The following is a 19,176-nucleotide window of genomic DNA, read 5'->3' on the forward strand; positions in this document are numbered from 1 at the left end:
CCGTCACTGTCGTTGTGTCTGACGAAAAGATCTCTGAAGTGGCAGTCGTCGCATCGGTCGAGGAGGATATCCTTGTGGTCGAGGAACCTCTCGAGCCCTCAGACGTAGAAGCGCGCGAACCAGTTGTGCATGAGGAAGCCGCAGCACCAATGGGAGACCATAAGTTAGTTGCAGTCGAGGATACGCCGGTGCCCAACGATCAGTCACTCACCATCGAGGAAACTTCCGCACCCGAAGAGGCATCTGTCTCTCTCGATGGTCAAATCCCTCCCGCTATGAACGAGATATTCCCCATTGCAGGAGTGCCCTCGGCTTCTGACGAGCCTGCACTTGATGACAGTCCAACCACCGAGGAACCTTCCGCGCCTGAAGACGAGCCTACCATCGCTTCCACTGTGGGGGTACCGCCAACAGCAGAAGAAGTCACTGCTGCGCCCGAAGAAATCACCTCGAAAGCGGAGGGGGCCATCCCAGTTTTCGAAGCGGCCCCCGCCACTCCCGCGGACCCAATGATTGACAATACCTCATCTCCTGAGGGAACTACAATCGTCGCCGAGGAGTCAACTGTTGAGTCTGACGCTTCCGTAACTGGACTACCCGTGGCTGTTGAAGAATCCGCTCCTGCTGCAAGCGAAGTGCCGGTCGTCGAAGTTGTTCTCGAAGAGGTCCACGCTGCCCTGGAGCACACTGAAGACGCCTTGTTTACCAGTGAAGAGACTAAGGAAGAAATTGAGGATCCGCAACATGCAGAGGCATCCGTGTCTTTGCCTGAGCAACCCTTCGTAGAGGAGTCTTTCCCTACAGCTCGTATCGTTGAGGAGTTCACGGCCGTACCCGTAGAGGGGTCCGAGATTTTAGAGGAGCTGCATGTGGTCACCTCTCAATTTCCTGTCAATGGGGAGTATTCTGAAGTCGACAAGGACTTGGAGCCTCCAATTACACATGCAGAGACCAAAGCAGTCGAGCAACCCGAAACCACCGTAGTCGAAGAGGTCACTGAACAGCAAGAGGTGTGTATGATCCGTTGTCACTATCCACGTTTTCTCAGACATGTTTTAGATTGCGACATCCCCAGCTCTCAACGTTGCTACCGACATTGAACGTCCCAATTCACCATGGACCCCTTCTTACAGCGTCATCACTCAAGGACCAGGCGTTCCCGTCGAGGATCATGTGAACGTCTATGAAGGCGATGATGACGACGCTGCTCCTACCCAGTCACAAACACCCGAGATCATTATCGATGAAGTAGCCGCGGTCGTTCCAGAGATTACAGCTGATGTGGAAGTGTCCGGACAATCCCAAGTTGAGGTTTTACAATTGACAGAAGAACAGGTATAATTTTACCCCTGTTGCCTTTCTGCCTTGGACTTAACTCGGGGATAGGTTAGGCTCGACGAACCGGAAGAGCCTTGCCTTAAATCACCTTGGACGCCTTCTTACTCAGTGACTGTACAAGGCAACGTTGCTCAGACTAATGAGGGACTTGATGACTTGGAGCAACTTCCCCCAAGTGCTGCCCAGTTTGTTGCAGCTGAAGGATTTGAAGAGCAATCTGTTCCTTTCGCAGGAGCACTCATTTCTGGCGAGGTAATCAGTTCTGCCACAATCGTTGCAGACATACATGCTACGCTTTCGGCAATGCTAGACGAGTCAGATATTCCTGATTCAGCGGCTCCCCAGGATGTCGCTTCGGAGCAAGGTATCATCGCTCAAGCAGAACCTTCGGTACCGACTCCACCTACGGTGGAGGAAGTGCCTGAGGAGGACATTGAACAGGGATCGTTCATCGTCGTCGACGAGAGTACGGTAGGTTACTACTTATTTATGCGAAGATTAGCCACGCTAAGTGTTTTTTAACAGCAATTGGGTGCTACCGACCCTGACGGAGAGTGCAGTAGTTCTCCCTGGACGCCGTCCTACTCAGTAACTGGACTTGAACCAGCATCTGCACTTGACGGTCAAGCAGCTGCTAAGGACGGCGAGTTTGTTGAACATGGTTCATTTATCATTGAGACCCAACCACCTGTAAGATTGTATTGGTATCGAGCTTTACATTTACTGAAAATCCCGTAGGCTGTTGTAGAGGATGTTCCTGAGGTTAAATCTGACTCAGGGCTTCTGACGCCCGTCGATGACCCTGTTGGAGAAAGACCAAAGTCGCCGTGGACCCCTTCGTACTCTGTCACCAAGCAGGGACCGAATGATAGTGTTGAAGAAGCGGAGGAGCTTGACGAATTAGAGCATCTGCCTGGTCCACTCTCTAGCGCTCCTCCCTTTGTGGCTGACAAGGAGCCCATCCCGCCTGTCCTCATCACCGAGACGCGAGCGTCTGTAGATGAGCCTACCATGGCAGAGACTCCCTCGTGCTTCGAGGGTGACGCGACTGTTTCAGACCTCTCCGAGACATATGACGACGTTGAGGCCAGTGGAGCTCCAATCGCCCGAGAGATTTTCCCTGTTCTCGAAGAGCCACGGAAAATCGCCAACAAGTCAGTCCATGTTTCCCTCACTTCCTTCCTTATTCCTGACTCCGTGCATTCAGGCCAAGCTTGTCTGCCGTCGACGAGCTCAACGCCGCCGAGGTCACCGAATCCAGCACCCTCCGCATCGATATTCCCGCCAACAACGGAGCCAATCGCAACAGACTGGAGTCCACTACCTCTTCTCGTTTCTTCCCTGGTGGATGGTTCTCCTCTTCACCCAAGGTTCCTGAAGAAGGTCGCACATCGCTCGACGTTGCAGCTGGAGAATTCGTTCATAAGTCCTCAGTCGAAAACACTCCAACCACTGCTCCAACCACTGCCCTCCCCTCCGCTGTCGAGGAAGACAGGGAAAAGAAGTCTCGTTGGTGCACAATCATGTGAAAGGCAGCGTCCGCCACCACCTTATGCATCTGAATTCTTGAAACTTATCATCGTTTTTATCATTTTCACTCTCGTTCTCTACTCTACTTTCTACTATGCATGACCCTTAACGACAAGCAACGACTGCATATTCATATTTACTTTCAAGCGGATTCTGATACTGACATAAACCTCTTGTATTTCGGCTAATTTTCACTCTTGTCAATACGCTGTTTGCACTTGAAGCCTCTTAGATTGGTGGATGTTCATCCAAACATAACCGACCTTAGCTCAGTTGGAAGAGCGCGAGACTGTAACTGGATAAATTCATCTTGAGGTCGCCTGTTCGAGCCAGGCAGGTCGGATATTTTTCAGTGATGTTTCAAGTTTTCAACTTCAATCTTGAAACATCACTCCAAAAGATCCGCCATCGGGGGGGGGGGGAAGACGTTTTTGGTAACATCGTCGTTAAACGAACACATGTTGGCGTGTTCAGTGTCAGGAGATGTTAGGTCACAGAAACGCGACAGCCGCACCGAATTCGAGCTGGTAACATGTGTTTTTTGTGGTCAGTGCTACCGTATGCGAGTGCACCGCGACTGTTTGTACTACCTTCCTGGTATAATGATTCCTCCGGGGGAATTGTTTGTTCATCTACTGTATCGTAATTAAATGAATGCGACTGTTCCTTTGATTCGAGGTAAAAGAAACTTTAACAGAAAGGATGGGGTGGTCCCAGGTGGAGACTCCCCCACATGTACTGCATAGTATATAGTTACAATTATATACCTAACCAGAGAGGACTGCATAAGTTCTGTACCGTATACGTCACATTTCATCTCTTTCACGTACGTACTACGTATCATACTATTCATACGGTCACTCATGGAAGAACAAGCCAATGAACACACATTTGTTCAATGCCCTCTGATCAATATAGGCGTAGGGAACCGCACGGGTATCGGCAACGCACGTTTCGATCGTGAGAATGTTTACGATTCATGCATGAGCACTTCATAGGGATATCCGGTTGGGCAAGTGGGTATGCTCAACTCACAGTACAGTGGTAGACACATTACACGGTGCCAGTGATTTGCATATTGATTCAGTTTTCAAATCACATCGGATGAATAAATACATGTGTTGTATCTTGGCTGCATTTCATGACGCGCACCTAGGTCCCATGGTCATGTAACACATCAACAGTACTATCCAAGACCAGGCCTGTTCAGTGTTAATGCACTAGGACAGTACAAGAGAGCTAGATCATGATGTCGAATGGTCAATCGCGGATGACCAATATATTCGGAAGAAGTGACGTTTTGTGATGAATTCGGTATTTCGTAGAAAGTGTCAATGATACAGAAACGCCATTTGCCTGATATTATTTTGCCGAAGATCTTGTTAACCCGGCAAACCAACCAGTTTCCCGTTGACGAAGTACACCATTGCCTACGCCATATGGCGAGTGACATTGGCAATGCCGTTGAGGGCTTGAGGCGCAGATGTCGCAAACGTATGAAGGTGAACCACCCTGAATTTCGCGTGTTTTGCCGTGTCTGCATAGTATGAAACGCATCAGTCTCTCTGCGGATATCAGGAAAGACTGTCACTGACGTTTGTTTACAAGTGATCCGGCAGGAGCTGCAAGTATCAGAGTGTTCACTACTGAAAATACACCAGCGCGAATAGCAGTCTTGGGGAGGCTCTGCGTATGCTGATTTTCGCTGTTAGAAATAACGTGATGAGTCGAATGGCTTCAAAGCTCTTTCAAACGTAGATGATTACGGTACCCTCGTTCTTTTCATTCGCATACGACAACCGCCTTTCGTTTTCGTCGAAAAGTGGTTCGTTTTGGTGGCACTTGAAGCAGGTGCGAATGGGGACTACAAAGTAACACATGACGGCGATGCTACGAAGATCAAAAGTCAAGATGTCACCAGTCCTAAAGGCAAAGAATGCGCACCAACACAAACAGTGAGTCCAATATTCAGAGAATGTAAAGTTCTGAAGTCTGCCATGAGGCGGCCTGGTTATATATACCAGATGAAACTGTGGCACCGTTTCTAAGACTTCTGATCCACAAAGGTTTCCATTGTTGAATGACGTGGGTGCATACAATCGGGACGCTGGTCGCAGTGGACTGGCTGGATACTGGTCTATTTCGGGATGTGACCACGACGTATGAGTAATGCTTGTCCCTGTCTAGATCCTATAAGTATGGCACGATAAGTCGAGACATCCATAGAGTCAGACATGTGGATTCGTGATCAATCACGATCATATGCCTCGCTCTGCGGATTTCTTGATCGATATGTAGGCTAGCTTGGAGTCAGGACTCATGATCACAGGCCTCCCTGACTCGGAATAGTGAATCCGTCTGACAAAACGTAGACACACATAGACATGCATTGTGGTGATCCGTGAATTGCCTGCTAGAAAGTCTAAGTTGCCTGCGGGAAAAGAGAGTTAACGATCTCCGTGTAAAATGAAAGCTCGGGAATTCTTTCTCACGCCTGCGCTCCTCAAAGCTTGCATGCACATGCGGAAATAAAGTTTGATCTACGACTCGGACAGGCTGGATGTATAAATTGTTGTATAATATATCCAGGTACATATGGGCCACAAGGATCAGCGAGATGACTTAAAAGAAGCTCTCCGGAAGAGGGACGAACAGGTCAGTGGTATAGCAGTCAGTCAGGGTAATATTATTGATGAATACATTAATGTAGATTATCTGCCTGGAGGCTCGGATAGACGCCTATATTGCTCGAACATCAGAGACGCAGGCTCGCCTTCTCAAAACTATTGACACTGTCGACTCTCTAAAGGCTCAACATGCAATAGACTTGGCGGCGAAGGAACACGAGAGGGTAACCTTGTCCCATGAAATTGAACGTTGGAGAACCTTTGCGAAGGTGCTCGAAGTTGAGCGGGATGATCTCAAAAATGTCGTTGAGGACTTGATTCAGAAAGGTGCATAGCAATCTGCAAACGGATGCGTGTCTCACTCATGTATTGTTGCATTTCTTAGTCCAGATGTCCAGTGACTGGAGTATGTGGCCTTGCAGTCGCATGGATATAACAGAACATCTACGTCTGTCCATCCATTCAATAGCTTCGCAGACGTCGAGACTAAATGCCGAAAATTACACCCAGATCAACTCCCTGAAAACCGTTTTAAACCCAGTGATACAAGCTGCAGGGATTCTGAGGATATCTTGGAGTACGGTGTTTCTGTCATAACTAGGCTTCGCACCGAACTTGACCATGAGCGCAAAGCCCACTGCAAGGTCGTGGAAGAAGCCAACCTCCGTATATCTGAACTGGAGGCTAAAGTTGCTGCACGCGAGGTCGTACTAGAAGCATCCATTCGACACCATAAAATGGGGGATAAGTCGCCGCTGGATCGTTCTCGAGCCCCCGAAAGCGAAATACTGCCTCAAAAACCAATGACCGACGAAGACTGTCTCCGTGCATTAGCGGACAGCAACACTAGAAATAAATCTCTTGAGATTGAAATAAGGAGTTTAGCACAAAAAGTGGGTGGTTACATTTTTTCCACCGCTGATACAGTCCTATTGATTACGCGCTTGCTGTAGCTTGAGCGCGTGCGGGGCTCCGTGGCTTCACCTACACGCATTTCAGCAGATGCAACCCCCGTTGTTGGCCCCTCGTCACCGCCGAGAATTGCTTCTCCCGATCACCCGCACCAATTAGTCATCACGAGGAAACCTCTGACAACTGTTACCGAAACCCATTTTACACCAACACTGCATACAGTATCTACCCTGCCAGCCGACTCGCATGTAGTCACACGGCCATCATCTTACAATAGTCCCACAGCTTCGTCTGATTCTGCATCGCAACGCTCTATTGCGCAGCTGGATGGTCAGATTAACTCATACATCTCCCAACTTGATGCCTTTAAAGCAGAGAGGAAGGTACTGGTTGAGCTGGCCGTAAGGAAACGCAGAGTCTGTGACACGTCAATCATTACGTCATATCACTGAATAATTTTTGCAGGTGTCCAATGGAGGGGATCCTCCCGATTTCCCACAAATCCTAGTTATCGAGGAGGAATGTGTGAGGTAGGGCCCTTAGCATCATCGTATCATCTGTGCTCTCATCCTTACCGTGGTGTAGACTGGCCTCTCAGGTCTCGCATCTGGAACAAGAACTTCAGCATAGTCGAAGTTCTGCCAAGTCCCGCGAACATGAGTTGCTAAAGGAAATCGAGGCTCTCAAGCTGTCGATGCATCAGCATTCGCCAGTATGTGCCACCGTCCGTGCAAGAGAGACGCTGTAGCTCACCGAATTACCAGAATCTTTATCACGCATACGATGCTCAGCATTTGGATGATGGCATAGAGGTAGAAAAGAACATGGAGCTGGCGACACCTCTACAGCCCACCGCTATTCTGTCATGGAACGATCCTGGTTTGACATCTTTTCCTATGGACCCGTTACTGATTCCGCTCCCCTTCTCACCTGAAAGAGATTCATCCCCTACCATCTCATCCTCTCGTCCACTGCCACGCCCTTCCAGCCCCCATCCTGTAAAACTCAGGCGACTTGAAGAGGAATTGGAGGTAGCCAGGGCTCAACTGGCCACGAAGCAGCTGGCCCTCGATCAGCTCAAATCCGATATGGAAGAACTCGAACGCTTACTCCCAGAAGAGCCGCCGTGATCTTCAAGATAAAATGTATTACTATGTACTCTTTTTGATTTTGCCTTGCTCTCGCGCGCACATCTATTAGTATCTAATGGGGCTCGAAGTTTGTCTGTTGATATTTCTGCCATATGTATCTTGTATCTGTATGACCAAGTAGCACTGGTATACTGTATTTTACACTACCTCAGCCTATCATTCACCCTCCGTTATATGTGAGTTAACAAGGGCCTTGCAATCTCCTCAGCACCGTGACTACCAGCTTGTTATTTCACGGGAACATAAAGCAATTCCATACGCATATTGCTCCACGGATGATTTCGATCAGGTGTCCTTTTCACAAAGTCAACTTGTGGGGGAGGTGCTGCGACTCTGTGAACCTCTTCTTCAACCTCAGACTCAGCACGAGATGCCGGACGGGATGAGACAGGGGTGTTCGTGTATGATGAGACAGTGTATTTCTTCGTCTTGGAGTTCAGAGATAATATTTTGTGCGTCTGGGCCACGGGACGAGAAGGCGTGCTCGACAGAACGGGTGGTGTGGCAGAACCAGGGAGAACAGGGAACGCGCCCTCCGCATCGCGTGCTTGCTGGATAATTCGCAACTTCTCCTCTTCCTCTTTTGCTACTTGCTTGGATATCTCCTCATCAAAATGGACAGAAAGCGAGGAACGCGCGATGTCTGAGAGGAGCACTGCAGAACAGTGCGGGCATGCGTAGTAGGGCAAGTTGATAGTGCATAGGATCAATCCACAACCGCGGCATATGGGGGCGTATGGGGAAAGGTCATGTTCTCTTGCTGGATTTAATTTCAGCGTCATAAGCTCAGATCAGTTGAAGAGCCCTTGCCTTGGCAGAAACATCCGCCCTTCGGATCCTTCTCTCTACCAGACGACTTGCGAACGCCCTCGGCGAGCGATTCGAGCTTACGGATCGCTTTGCTTTTGGAAGGTTCTTGGGTTTTACCCTTTCCTTTGCTTTGTTTTTGGGGGGCATGTTGTGGGCGCTGCACAGGACGTAGACGGTCAGAGGGCACAGAGCCTGCAGCTTTAGACCAAGCAGTGCCTTGCCGCATGACGGTGATGATGATCCAGTTCCTGAAGTCAACTTTAACCAGCTACATCATGGATCTCCGGAGCCGCATTGAGTCATTTCCTACCGGCAACAGCCAGACATGTATTAAGCACGAGATAACGTCACATGATGCTGTGTTTTAACTGTTTTTTACGGTTCTTTGCTCAGTACTATGGGGATCTCTGCTTCATTTCACGGCGTTGTTGGACCACAAACTTCGACGACACCATTGACGTCCTCTTCCCAGCAATTCTCGAAGACGCTGAAAGCTGTCTTGATCGTGCATTCCTTTCCCCTCTGAACGTCTATGTTGATGGATTTTCAGTGACAAAATTCTAGACAACTTGCCAGGCGATTTTTGTAAGTATCGCAAGTGATATCAATCACACATTTCACTGACGAAGCCATGTAGAATCTTATTTTAGTTCAGACAGCCTGAAAGAAGCTGAGCAGACTCGATTGAACGCACCAGAATACACACTCGACTATCTTGCAATGTTAACCCATCCTGGAGTATGTAACCTCTCGGTAGAAATGGGATTCGTCAGAAACGCGCGGTCGTGCTGCATCGTCGCTTCCTCAACCAATCTCCAACTTCTCAATACATTTGAAAGCCACTGCATCCTTCGCATTCCATACAAACCGTTCGTCATGGACAGTGAACCGAGGACAGTTGCCTCTGCGACCTGCATATGCAACTACATTAAATGGATGTCAAGGTTTGACGCTAACGCAAATCGTGCTCGAGCTCCCGACCGCACAAGGAGCGCACATTACTCTTCTCTTGCCATCACAAACCAGCTGCGAATCGTTCCACCCGCTTACAATGTGTAGACGACGTGTAACTAAACCTGACCCACTTACGAAAATCCTAATGTGGTCCGTGGAATATAGCGCGCAGCATCTGAACATCGTGCTCAGCCATGATTAACTGTCCGTCTTCTGCTCCATCAGGTCTCCAGAGATGCTCCCCTCGGTATACATTCATCGGGTATCGGATTTCGCCTATCTTCCCCGACCAGTCGAAATCCACTAATTTTATTCCAGAACTGCCGTCTTTTTTCACCATGATGTTTATGTCGCGAATGTCTCCATGAATAAGACCATTTTGATGAAGATATTCGAGTTTCTGAGCAATTTCGTCTTGATGAGAGTGAGGAGCAGAACATTCCCGCAGACAAATGTAATCGTTCTCAAATAACTCCATGACGACCATGTACCACCCACCGGGCAGGTAATCAAGGCCGTACAGCGCTGGAGCGAAGTCCTCAGAAGCACACAGCTTATGTACATCCATCGAGTAGCGACGGACAAACTTGGCGCAGATCATCTTCTTGTTCATCGTTTGGGCGGCAAAGATCAACTTTGTATTGTCCATTTGGTAGATGTATCTGAAATGAAGGGTCGACGACGTCTCGATGCAGGTATAAGAACGCTGGAATGGAAATGCGGTAACAGGATTGAGGTCTGGATTGAGAGTTGGGGAACTAGCATTTGAATCCATAGTCTCGCAGTATTCATTCAGGGACCGAAGAGCTTTTCTGAGTGCACCAACATGGCGTGCGACGGACGTACGCATTTTGGTGTCGGTGTGATGATAAAGGAGGGGTAAAGCTGCCGAAAGCACCTGTATGGTCGGACGCTCTATCCAAACAGCGCCCGAAAAATCAATGTGGGGCCCTGTAGTAGTTATCAGCGCATCACCACTTACCACTTACACGATACTTGGGAACTTACCAAAGAGAGTAATCAGGATGCAGGGAAATCTACCACGCTTTGTGCCCACTAAAGGCAGGGTGGACCGTATGTAACATGAAATGGCCTGCATGTGAGGTTCAGCCTGCGTAGCCCCTAGCTCATTCTTGGCTTCAAGGATTGCATAACGAAAGCCCCTGTACTGAATATCGCCGTCGGTCTCGTATTTCGTATGTTGGATTTTCGAGGGAATCAGGTCTATACGATGCTCCTGCAGAATTTCCCGGAACTTGGAAGCTCGTTTCTCGTCGTCATCAAAAAAGTTGCACATGGCTTCTGACAATGCCATGACCAGGTCATTGTCTTCTTTCGTCGGCTCGTGACTTTCGCAGTCGTCAATGAACTGGCCAAAGATTGGATGGAGTAGAGTGGTAGGTATGGTGGAAGCAGCTGGACGGGGCCGCTCCCAACCAATAGTGAACGAATGATTTTCCTGTAACGTCTTATTGAATACAGAAGGAACTCCCTGACTGGAAGGACGGCCTAATGGAAATTTTTTAGCGTATGCCTCACGGCTTTCCTGTACCACACGTTCTGAATATGACAGTGGCAAAAGACTACGAGAGATCCCTAGAAGACGGTCATTATTTCAGCCATAATCTTGAGGAATGATAACGCACCGGCAGGTGGCCGTTGGACAACAACATGCAGGTGTCCTTCCTCAGGTAGACTAGAGAAAACCTCAGACAATTCGGCCAGGGGTAATAGCGGTAGCTTGTGCTCAATGTCACGTCGCACATTGCTCTCGAGGGTATCATCGACAGTGAGGTTGGCGGCCTTCCCGAGTATCAGATCAATAGTATCAGAATAGGCATTAGATTACTCACATTCCATAGCTGGAGACGGTCAGCGGCGACAGCGTCGAATTCAGGCCTCTTCTCTTCCTTGATCAACTTTTTGAGGCGACTGACACTCTCCGTCCGTGCGATCTTGATCGGGAAGCTGTGAAACTTGGGGTCATCACCTAAGACAAAACAGTTGAGGCTGAACATGGGGATAGCTGACAGTACAGAGAATGCTAATTCAATATAGAGGACAGAGTGACAATGTTGACCAACACAACTTACTAGGCGGTGGCGGAGGGAAAATATCAGGAGTTTGGACAACGATATGCAGGTGTCCTTCCTCAGGTAGACTAGAGAAAACCTCGGACAATTCGGCCAGGGGTAATAGCGGTAGCTTGTGCTCAATGTCACGTCGCATATTGCGGTCGAGGGTGTCGTCGACAGGTAGGTCGACCTTCAAAAGTATCAGACGTCAGCATCAGATTGTGACATCAGATTACTCGCATTCCATAGTTTGAGACGGTCAGCGGCGACAGCGTCGATTTCAGGCCTCTTCTCTTCCTTGATCAACTTTTGAGGTCACCGACACTCTCCGTCCGTGCGATCTTAATCGAGAAGATGTGAAACCAAGGGTCATCGCCTAAGACCAAACAGTTGAGGCGGATAGGCTGCAGATCTGAAGACACCATATGTAAGACCGGCGGCAATGTTGAATGAGGAACGAGCGAATGTTACTGGGCAGTTTTGGTGATGTGAGCAGCCATGTAATATGTCGCGCAACCACTACGTTCAGAGGCTCAAGTGCTCATACACCACTTACGAGTGTTTCTGAAGGTGTTGTTCAGACATCTTGCCTTCCCGCTGCGACTTGTAAGCATTAATACAAAGAAGGAATAATTCAAGCAATAGTAAAACTAGAAGGATAGCTAAACTCTACATACAAAACAAATAGAGCACTGATAACGGCGAGTCAAAAGAAGAGACATATCAAGATCCCTGGTTTCTTCTCCATGATGAAAGGCTAAGTGCGCCTATGACGCCCACGACCAGCAATGCTGTGCCGGCACCCACCAGGCTGGGAACATACAGATACCATGCACTATCGATGTCATCCTTGCCCTTGACCTCATCCATGAAGATAAGCTCTTCTTTCTTCTGCCTTCTTCGGCGCGGGATGATCTCTTGTTCTGAGTAGAGCGAATCCTCTCCAGAATAAACACTCTCCGAGGCAGAAGGATGAATTTCTAAAGATGGCATCTCAAGTTCATGGGTGCTTCCAAGGCCATGCTGGGCAACGCCTTCATCAGGAAGGACAGGAATGTCAAGATCGGGTTGCAGAGCGCGAGCACGCTCAAAGTATCGACCTGCAGCTTCCCTATCACGCTTCCAAGCTTCTGTACCACCTTCTCCGGGCTGTGGCTGTGGCGGCATCCTAATGGACGACAATGTGGAATAAGATGCTGACAGGAAGACAGAAGCTGCTCCTTCGAGATGAAGAAGACCAGCCTCCAAGAATAGCCTGGCTAGGCCCGCCGGGCCGCCAATGGACTGAACATAATATGAAACGGTTCCACGTTGCCCTTCTTCAGATGCATCAAGATGGTCCAATGATGTTTGGATAGGTAGATAGTGAGTCACCAATTTCATTGTAGCAGAGGGGAGGTGGCCGTGGTGCCACGCTCGTCTAGATAGTCAGACAGGAAGTCAGTCACACATGAAATAAATTTTCAGCACCGGCGTCACATACACAAAGCACTCAAATGCTTCTTCTTTATCTTTCCTGATGTCGTAAAGTTCTATGGCACATAGGACAAGACTTGTGGGGTCCATGTTATATTTGTACTCCAAGCTGGAATCGTATAGCATAGGGACAGGAGCGCATGGCGAAATTTCCTGGGGGATTGGTCCTTGCTGTGTAACCGGTGAGCTCAAGCATAGATAAGACCCTGATAGCGGAAGCTCACGATTAGCGATGGCCAAATAATCGACTGTTCCTTCTCGAGATGAAGCGTTACAAGTCTTCCTGAATTGGAGTGTAGTGACTCCAGGGAGGAGAATGATGATAAAGCATGTACAGGCAATGAAGGCGATGCAGGACTAGAAATAACAGGGATAGAGTGACGTTGACTTGAACTGCTCGTGTGCTCGTCAGCCGAGGAGATAGGCGATGATAATGCGGGTGACGGAGCCACAACCTCCTCTGCGTCGGACACTTGGCCACTTTCCAAAGAAGCCGCGAAGCTACTTGAGATTTCTGGGTCGGATACGAAAGCGAAAGAAGATTGGGTGGACGTTGTCGATATGGTCGATGTGGTACGCTCCCGAGCGGAAAGACGCGAGTTGCGTGGTTCGAGTTGCCACGCCGAGTTCGCCACGTCGACGTGGCTGTAAAGACAACCCTAAAATTGAAGATCAAGGATTACAGATCTGTCTTGTCAATGAGAGACTTACTTTCACAATGGGCTGTTGCCCTTTAACCCCAGCGAGTAGATAGTTGCGTTCAATAACAACCTACCACGGCGAACATGAGATTACACGTGGCAAACAAAGCAACGATACTGACAACAACGTCTTCTCTCGAAGTTTCATATGGGACGAGTAACAAAACTGTAGCCTGTAATTCGCCCAAGTGTCAGGACTATGGAACAAACCCTTACCCCATTGGCTTCACCTGATCATGCGACTACATAGGCCATGAGAGCGTAAGCCAAATGAAGCGTTAATTATCAGAGTACCGTGGCTCACCTGGTGCCACGAGTATGAGTGTTTCTGGTGCTCGCTCGTCTTTTCCATATCATTAATGCTGCCAGTCGTGAACAACGTTGTAGACGTAAGCGAGTAGAGTCTATTGAAAGGAGCGGAGTCAGAATGCTGACCCTCTGCGCATGTACTGCGTGAGCTATTGATACCGAGCTTAACTTTGTGGCGATGACTAAATTGATCCATTATGCTCATATGCATTCCATCACATAGTTCTGGGTAGGAAAATAGATGACAGGTATCAGAAGTACTCATGTACAATACAAGCAATGAAAGAGCAGCAAGAAAACAAGGGGCGTAGGTAAATAGGATAGCAAAAAGAGTCCTAAGGTAATTCAAGGTTTCGATACTTTAGCAGTCAGCGCAATTCTCCTCAACGTATCCTTTTCAGTCTCCATATGCTGTATCAGCATCCCATCCAATCTCTTCGATGACTCGGCCAGTGCTTGCTGCTCTTTCTGCCAGCGACGCACATTCTCCGATCCAGGTGTGTCCGGCCGCTGCGGTGCCGAGGCATCGACTGTGAGATGTTCTTGTGAGTGCTGTGCAAGCGTGAGATGGGTGAGAGAATTTGGCGTTGCCTTGATATTTGTAAAGTATGGAGTTTTTTGCGGGACGTTGCTGACAGGCTTGTGCCGCTCGGTTGGGCTTCCTTGAGGATGCAGCTCATCTGCAGTCCTGGCAAGGTTGGGAGTAGAGCGATTGCCTAAATCCATAAGTGATGGACGGGGAGAGGGTTCAGAGTCTCGGTACACAGTCATATCCTGGTCTATGTCACTTCTACTATCCTCAGAATCGTCCAAGTCATCCATAGCATTCGGATGGTTCTGGATGTGGTCAAAGAAGGTGGCTGGTGATGAGGGAGGTGGCGCAGAGTGAATCCCAGACGCAAAGCTGTCAACGGAGATTTTGACGTGAAGTGGCAGAGGTAAATGACTTTGGGTACCGTTGTTGCTGAGCATGGGAGAAAATGATTCAAAGGAGCGGAAGGTGCCTTGGCTAAAGTCTGAGGACGAATTATTAAGCGATAATGCTTCATGGAGTGGTGAAGGTCTGGGCTGGTTGGTATTGTTCGCCAAACGATGCGGCGGAGGTGACAGAGCGATGCCTGCTATCGATGAAGAAGGTCTAGGTGGTGGGGACATGGTAGAAAGACGAGGAATTGGGGTAGGCGGCGACATTGAGGAATCTCGTGAGTGTGACGAAGGATCAACGGGAAGTGACTGGGAGTTTGGGGAATAATAGCCATTTGACAATCTATCCCTGAAGGCGGACGCAGTCGGGGACGGTTGAGAGTACTCTGAAAACGATGGCCGACGCCCACTGTCGGTTGCTGGCACTGAGATTGCCAAGGAAGGACGAGACCGAAAGTCATCAAAAGCGGTCGAATCATCCGTAAACCGAGTTAGCGCGGTCATTCTGCTCATGCGATGCGAGGACGGAGGAGATATACTTAATGATGGCAACGATGGGTGAGTCATGATGGGTGTTCTCCTTAATTCATAGAAATCGGAGAGCATGGGCGAAGAACAGGATTTGCGAAGTGTTCGGCGAGGCTCTGTAGAACCTGCGGGAAGATAAGATTGTGAATGAGAGTACTGGATGTCTCCGAGTTGTCGGCGAGGAGGAGGCGCAAGAGGGGTATGAGGGACCGGGGTCTCTGCTCGGAGAGGTATATAGCTGGATAACCGCACATTTTCCCGAGCCGGAAGACGCGCAACAAGATCTCTTCCAGAAGGTGCGCCTGCGGTGGTTGTTGGTGGCTCAGGTTCCTCAAGGTGATCAACCATCGGATTCTCAATAATCTTCTTGTCTAGCATTTTCCGCGGGTTCGTGAGAGCGCGCTGATATAGTGACTCTGATGAGCGCAGATGGTGCGGTGACCTTGTCGGGGTGGACGGAGCAATGGACAACGACACAACAGACATTACTGCTGAATTGTTAAGCGAGTGTCCAACAACTTGATGTAACAAAGCCTTTCTCCACGCATCCTCATGTGGATCAAGACTAATGGAATGTCCAGGACTACCTGCGGGAGGTAAGCGCTCGGCCAACACGGCTGCTCCCACAGAGTCCTCAATTCCCAGTCCATGAAGTGCCGAGGCTTGCAAGGCTAGATTGTAGTTGGCCGATGGGGGAGGCACGTCGACTACTTCCGTGGGATCAATGATCCCATCAAACACATCAACCTTTGGTCTTCGTACACCCCTATCGCGGTCCGGATGAACGTCTCGACCCTTCAAATCTATTTCCGCTTGCTTTGCAGCAGCAATAAGATCGTCCATTTGCTCACGGACAACGACCACACGTGCAAGGTGCTGAACATTCTTCGGGGATCGGAATGTTTGAGGTACTCCACGTGGGAGGTAACCAGACACGGTCGTAGAATCTGATGTAACTCTCAACATCGGAGATCCATCGAAGGAATCTGGGCTAACAGGTTTGGATTTGGATTTTCCAACTCGAAAATAGTCTAGAAATGCAGGAGTGGTTGCTTTTTTGGATGCGTTTGTGCACGGTGCAAAATCGGTCGGACGTGGTTTTGAGTGCGCGGGAGGAAGGAAATAATTGTTCTTCACAAGCAACTGAAGACGGTATGAGACGTCGTCTGCATTGAATTCCTGCACCCTCATTGGTTCATCGATTTCGAGAGCTGGAATTATAACGCCATGGTCATGCGTCGTCGGCGAGAGGGGAGAAGGAGGTGACTCTGTCCCAATGGAGGTAGTGAGAGGATAAAGTGAGGAAGACGTAGATGACTGTTGCGTTAGCAAGGAGTCACGGACACTGCTTCGTGCATGGTCGCTGTCAGTGGGATTTGGACGGAAGGCAGACGGAGGAGACGTCAGCATTGCTCTATTGCCGCGACCTTTTCCCTTTATCTAGAACCTCGTGAGCTCCACTCGTCTAAGGAAACAGGCTCTAAACTCACAGGAATAGTTGGAGTGAATCCTGCTAGCGATTGGGAACCCGGTTGACTTTCGGCAGGGGCTGAAAGTCCCTTTTGCTTCACAGACACACGCAAATCACCTCCTACAGCGCCGAACGTTCCTCCACTCCGTTCTAGATCACCATGCAGTTGCAAATTCACGGGACTCGAAACCGGACTTCTGGTTGTTTCGAATCGCGTAGTAACCGGAGACAGTATACGTTCGGAAGAATCAATCCTAACCGGACTAGGAAATGGCTCTGCGCTATTTGCAGCTGAGATGTCCAGCACCTGGTCTTCTTCTGCGTGCGTGTCATCTGGCTTAGACTCTGGAGTTATTGTCCGTGTTCGTTTCCTTGTTGTCCGCGAACGGCGACTTAGACTAGCACCACTATTAATACTGCTAATGGTGCTTGCAAGTGAATTCGAGCGTGAGGTCCCAGGAAATTTAGAAGAGGAGGGTTCTTGCATGGGTTTCGTCGCTGGCTCATTCGTCCAGGACAAAGTACCAGAGCCGTTATGGGGACAGCACAAACCAGGATCTGCAAAACATGCACCTTCCAACAAAAAGCAGTAAAAGGAAACTTACATAAGCCCATACATGCTACACGTGCACCGTGTTTAACAGTTTCAACCGTACTAGTGCTACTAAGATGGCCACTCAGATTCAGATGCTGCTGCTGGACTGTGAGTGAAAACATGCTCTTGTTCTATGGCAATCTTACAAACTTGTGCCTTAGACCTGCCCAAAACTGAAGGCCTTTTGCCCAAATGGCAACTCATAGTCGCCACAATGGCTGTGTTCAACACTATTCAGAACTTTGCGACACTGAAGCTGACCCGCAGGCTCTATGCTCGCGTTCCGTCTGCCTCAAGTATGTAACCTTTCATTAAGGCCAGAATGTGACTCACGCTGATCTTATCTTTCCAGTAACAGCACTCCAGGCACGAACGTTTGCAGTTTGGACATTAACATCAGCAGTCATACGGGGATATGCTGCGTACAATATCAACAACAAAACGTGGGTTGTTCTCCTCGTGCGAAGCCATAATGATGAACCTCGGGCCCAACTTTAGGATTTATGATATGGCTCTCCTCACGTACCTTATCGCATTTGGGCACTTCACCTCTGAGATTTGCTTCTTCCGCACAGCTAAAATCAATCTACCTGTTCTGAGCCCTGTGATTGTCTCCAGTATGTATCCTTTGTTAATATTTTTCCATTACACATACTCACTAGCGCCACAGCTGCATCACTGATTTGGATGTTGAGACAGTATGATTTCTATGTCGCACCTTGATCTGACTATGTATCACGAATGCCAAGGTTCATGTTGATGCCACGTTTGTTCCCTTGAGGAAGCGCACGTTGCAAATTTAATTGTTACGCAGACCAGTGAATCCCGTGCCAATCAGCTTGAAGTACAACAATTCGCCACCGCTCCGAGTAGGACCCCTGATAATCCCTACCAAGGACTGCCCCGGCAGACCTAATTTAGGCCGAAGGTGGATGCTGGGGAGACATAGTCGTGACCCCCCATCTGGAGGTGGACAACGGGCCTTGAAAAAAATGAAAATTTCGCCCGGCCTCACTCCGCGATGCTGATAATGCATGCTAGCAGCTGATGGTAATTCAACTACTCGTCTTCGTCAACTTCCATGATCTCCGTTGCTCTACTTTGTCGTGAGCGAGCATTCATGGCTTTGATTGCGCCCAATATCTTCAGGAGTTCAAGAACAAGCTTCTTGAACCTAAAATCCTCATGGTCCGACTCCCGTGTCAAGAGAACTCGATTGTTGCGCAACGATTTTGGAGACGAGTGAAGTGAGTAATGAGCATAGATATAGTGCAGGGGATGAGCGCGAAACACTTCACTTGCAGTGCTGCGAGAAAGTTGCCGCTAGTTTACTGGGGGTAATGTCATTGAGCGCTCGAAAAGCTTGAGCTTGATGTGCTATGAATCGTCGAGGTACTAATAATAAAGGAGTTGGTACTACTCGAATTTAATAATTTCCTCTCTTTGAATCCAAAGTTAAACGATAAATATTCTTAGACTGGAGCCTGGGCTAATTCTGACATATTTTGACAGCTCTCCAGTAATTGTCTAGTACATTCTAGTACTACATAACACTCGGCCGATAACGATTCTGACATACATAAAAGTGTTGTATTTCGGAGGGGTGGACTGGGGGAGGCCTCCTAAATAGACCCCGCCGGGTTAGAAGCGGCCAAGGGGAAATTAAATGTCGGAAATAAATTTCCCGCATTACGATACCATGTAGTACATTTTAAGGGCCAACCTGGCGCATGCCGTTACAAAGGGGTACGAGAATCTAAGGGCCCTTCGACGGC

At 48.8% G+C, this 19,176-nt stretch overlaps 7 protein-coding genes and 1 non-coding gene across 8 annotated transcripts; 4 read left to right on the top strand and 4 right to left on the bottom strand.

Annotated features, from left to right (window-relative positions):
- The first annotated feature begins 263 nt into the window (after positions 1–263).
- On the top strand, positions 264–3,096 carry DFJ58DRAFT_763741 (uncharacterized protein). Its single transcript, XM_041388633.1, has 6 exons — positions 264–1,010; positions 1,060–1,335; positions 1,387–1,809; positions 1,864–2,028; positions 2,077–2,492; positions 2,546–3,096. The coding sequence occupies exons 1-6, from the start codon at positions 276–278 to the stop codon at positions 2,865–2,867; spliced, it is 2,337 nt and encodes a 778-aa protein (XP_041248896.1). The 5' UTR covers positions 264–275; the 3' UTR covers positions 2,868–3,096.
- Positions 3,097–3,126: 30 nt separating this feature from the next.
- Positions 3,127–3,211, top strand: DFJ58DRAFT_t38. Its single transcript has one exon. It is a non-coding gene; the product is annotated as a tRNA-Tyr (tRNA).
- A 2,190-nt stretch (positions 3,212–5,401) lies between these two features.
- DFJ58DRAFT_19156 (uncharacterized protein) lies at positions 5,402–7,661 on the top strand. Its single transcript, XM_041379147.1, has 8 exons — positions 5,402–5,523; positions 5,579–5,822; positions 5,881–5,943; positions 6,006–6,388; positions 6,449–6,823; positions 6,873–6,937; positions 6,993–7,119; positions 7,172–7,661. The coding sequence occupies exons 1-8, from the start codon at positions 5,464–5,466 to the stop codon at positions 7,535–7,537; spliced, it is 1,683 nt and encodes a 560-aa protein (XP_041248897.1). The 5' UTR covers positions 5,402–5,463; the 3' UTR covers positions 7,538–7,661.
- A 124-nt stretch (positions 7,662–7,785) lies between these two features.
- On the bottom strand, positions 7,786–8,594 carry DFJ58DRAFT_713887 (uncharacterized protein; the record flags this gene model as incomplete). The annotated part of the gene is made up of 2 exons (XM_041383960.1): positions 7,786–8,318; positions 8,369–8,594. 2 exons carry the CDS (start codon positions 8,592–8,594, stop codon positions 7,786–7,788), a joined length of 759 nt encoding a protein of 252 aa, XP_041248898.1.
- A 1,568-nt stretch (positions 8,595–10,162) lies between these two features.
- Positions 10,163–11,976, bottom strand: DFJ58DRAFT_763762 (uncharacterized protein). The gene is made up of 5 exons (XM_041388634.1): positions 11,638–11,976; positions 11,416–11,587; positions 11,176–11,348; positions 10,969–11,125; positions 10,163–10,918 (listed from the first exon to the last, which is right to left on the bottom strand). The coding sequence occupies exons 2-5, from the start codon at positions 11,549–11,551 to the stop codon at positions 10,308–10,310; spliced, it is 1,077 nt and encodes a 358-aa protein (XP_041248899.1). The 5' UTR covers positions 11,552–11,587; positions 11,638–11,976; the 3' UTR covers positions 10,163–10,307.
- A 31-nt stretch (positions 11,977–12,007) lies between these two features.
- Positions 12,008–14,037, bottom strand: DFJ58DRAFT_763764 (uncharacterized protein). Its single transcript, XM_041388635.1, has 7 exons — positions 13,879–14,037; positions 13,805–13,816; positions 13,697–13,747; positions 13,585–13,644; positions 13,098–13,532; positions 12,881–13,044; positions 12,008–12,817 (listed from the first exon to the last, which is right to left on the bottom strand). The coding sequence occupies exons 1-7, from the start codon at positions 13,924–13,926 to the stop codon at positions 12,121–12,123; spliced, it is 1,467 nt and encodes a 488-aa protein (XP_041248900.1). The 5' UTR covers positions 13,927–14,037; the 3' UTR covers positions 12,008–12,120.
- A 35-nt stretch (positions 14,038–14,072) lies between these two features.
- On the bottom strand, positions 14,073–17,394 carry DFJ58DRAFT_697077 (uncharacterized protein). The gene is made up of 2 exons (XM_041383496.1): positions 16,826–17,394; positions 14,073–16,775 (listed from the first exon to the last, which is right to left on the bottom strand). Exons 1-2 carry the CDS (start codon positions 17,291–17,293, stop codon positions 14,229–14,231), a joined length of 3,015 nt encoding a protein of 1,004 aa, XP_041248901.1. The 5' UTR covers positions 17,294–17,394; the 3' UTR covers positions 14,073–14,228.
- Positions 17,395–17,438: 44 nt separating this feature from the next.
- DFJ58DRAFT_763768 (Erg28-like protein) lies at positions 17,439–18,225 on the top strand. The gene is made up of 5 exons (XM_041388636.1): positions 17,439–17,509; positions 17,563–17,697; positions 17,754–17,844; positions 17,900–18,018; positions 18,072–18,225. Exons 1-5 carry the CDS (start codon positions 17,476–17,478, stop codon positions 18,122–18,124), a joined length of 432 nt encoding a protein of 143 aa, XP_041248902.1. The 5' UTR covers positions 17,439–17,475; the 3' UTR covers positions 18,125–18,225.
- Positions 18,226–19,176: the final 951 nt, after the last annotated feature.

The sequence above is a fragment of the Suillus subalutaceus genome, assembly GCF_016647625.1.
Source record: "Suillus subalutaceus strain FC151 chromosome Unknown DFJ58scaffold_10, whole genome shotgun sequence".
Classification (NCBI taxonomy): Eukaryota; Fungi; Basidiomycota; class Agaricomycetes; order Boletales; family Suillaceae; genus Suillus; species Suillus subalutaceus.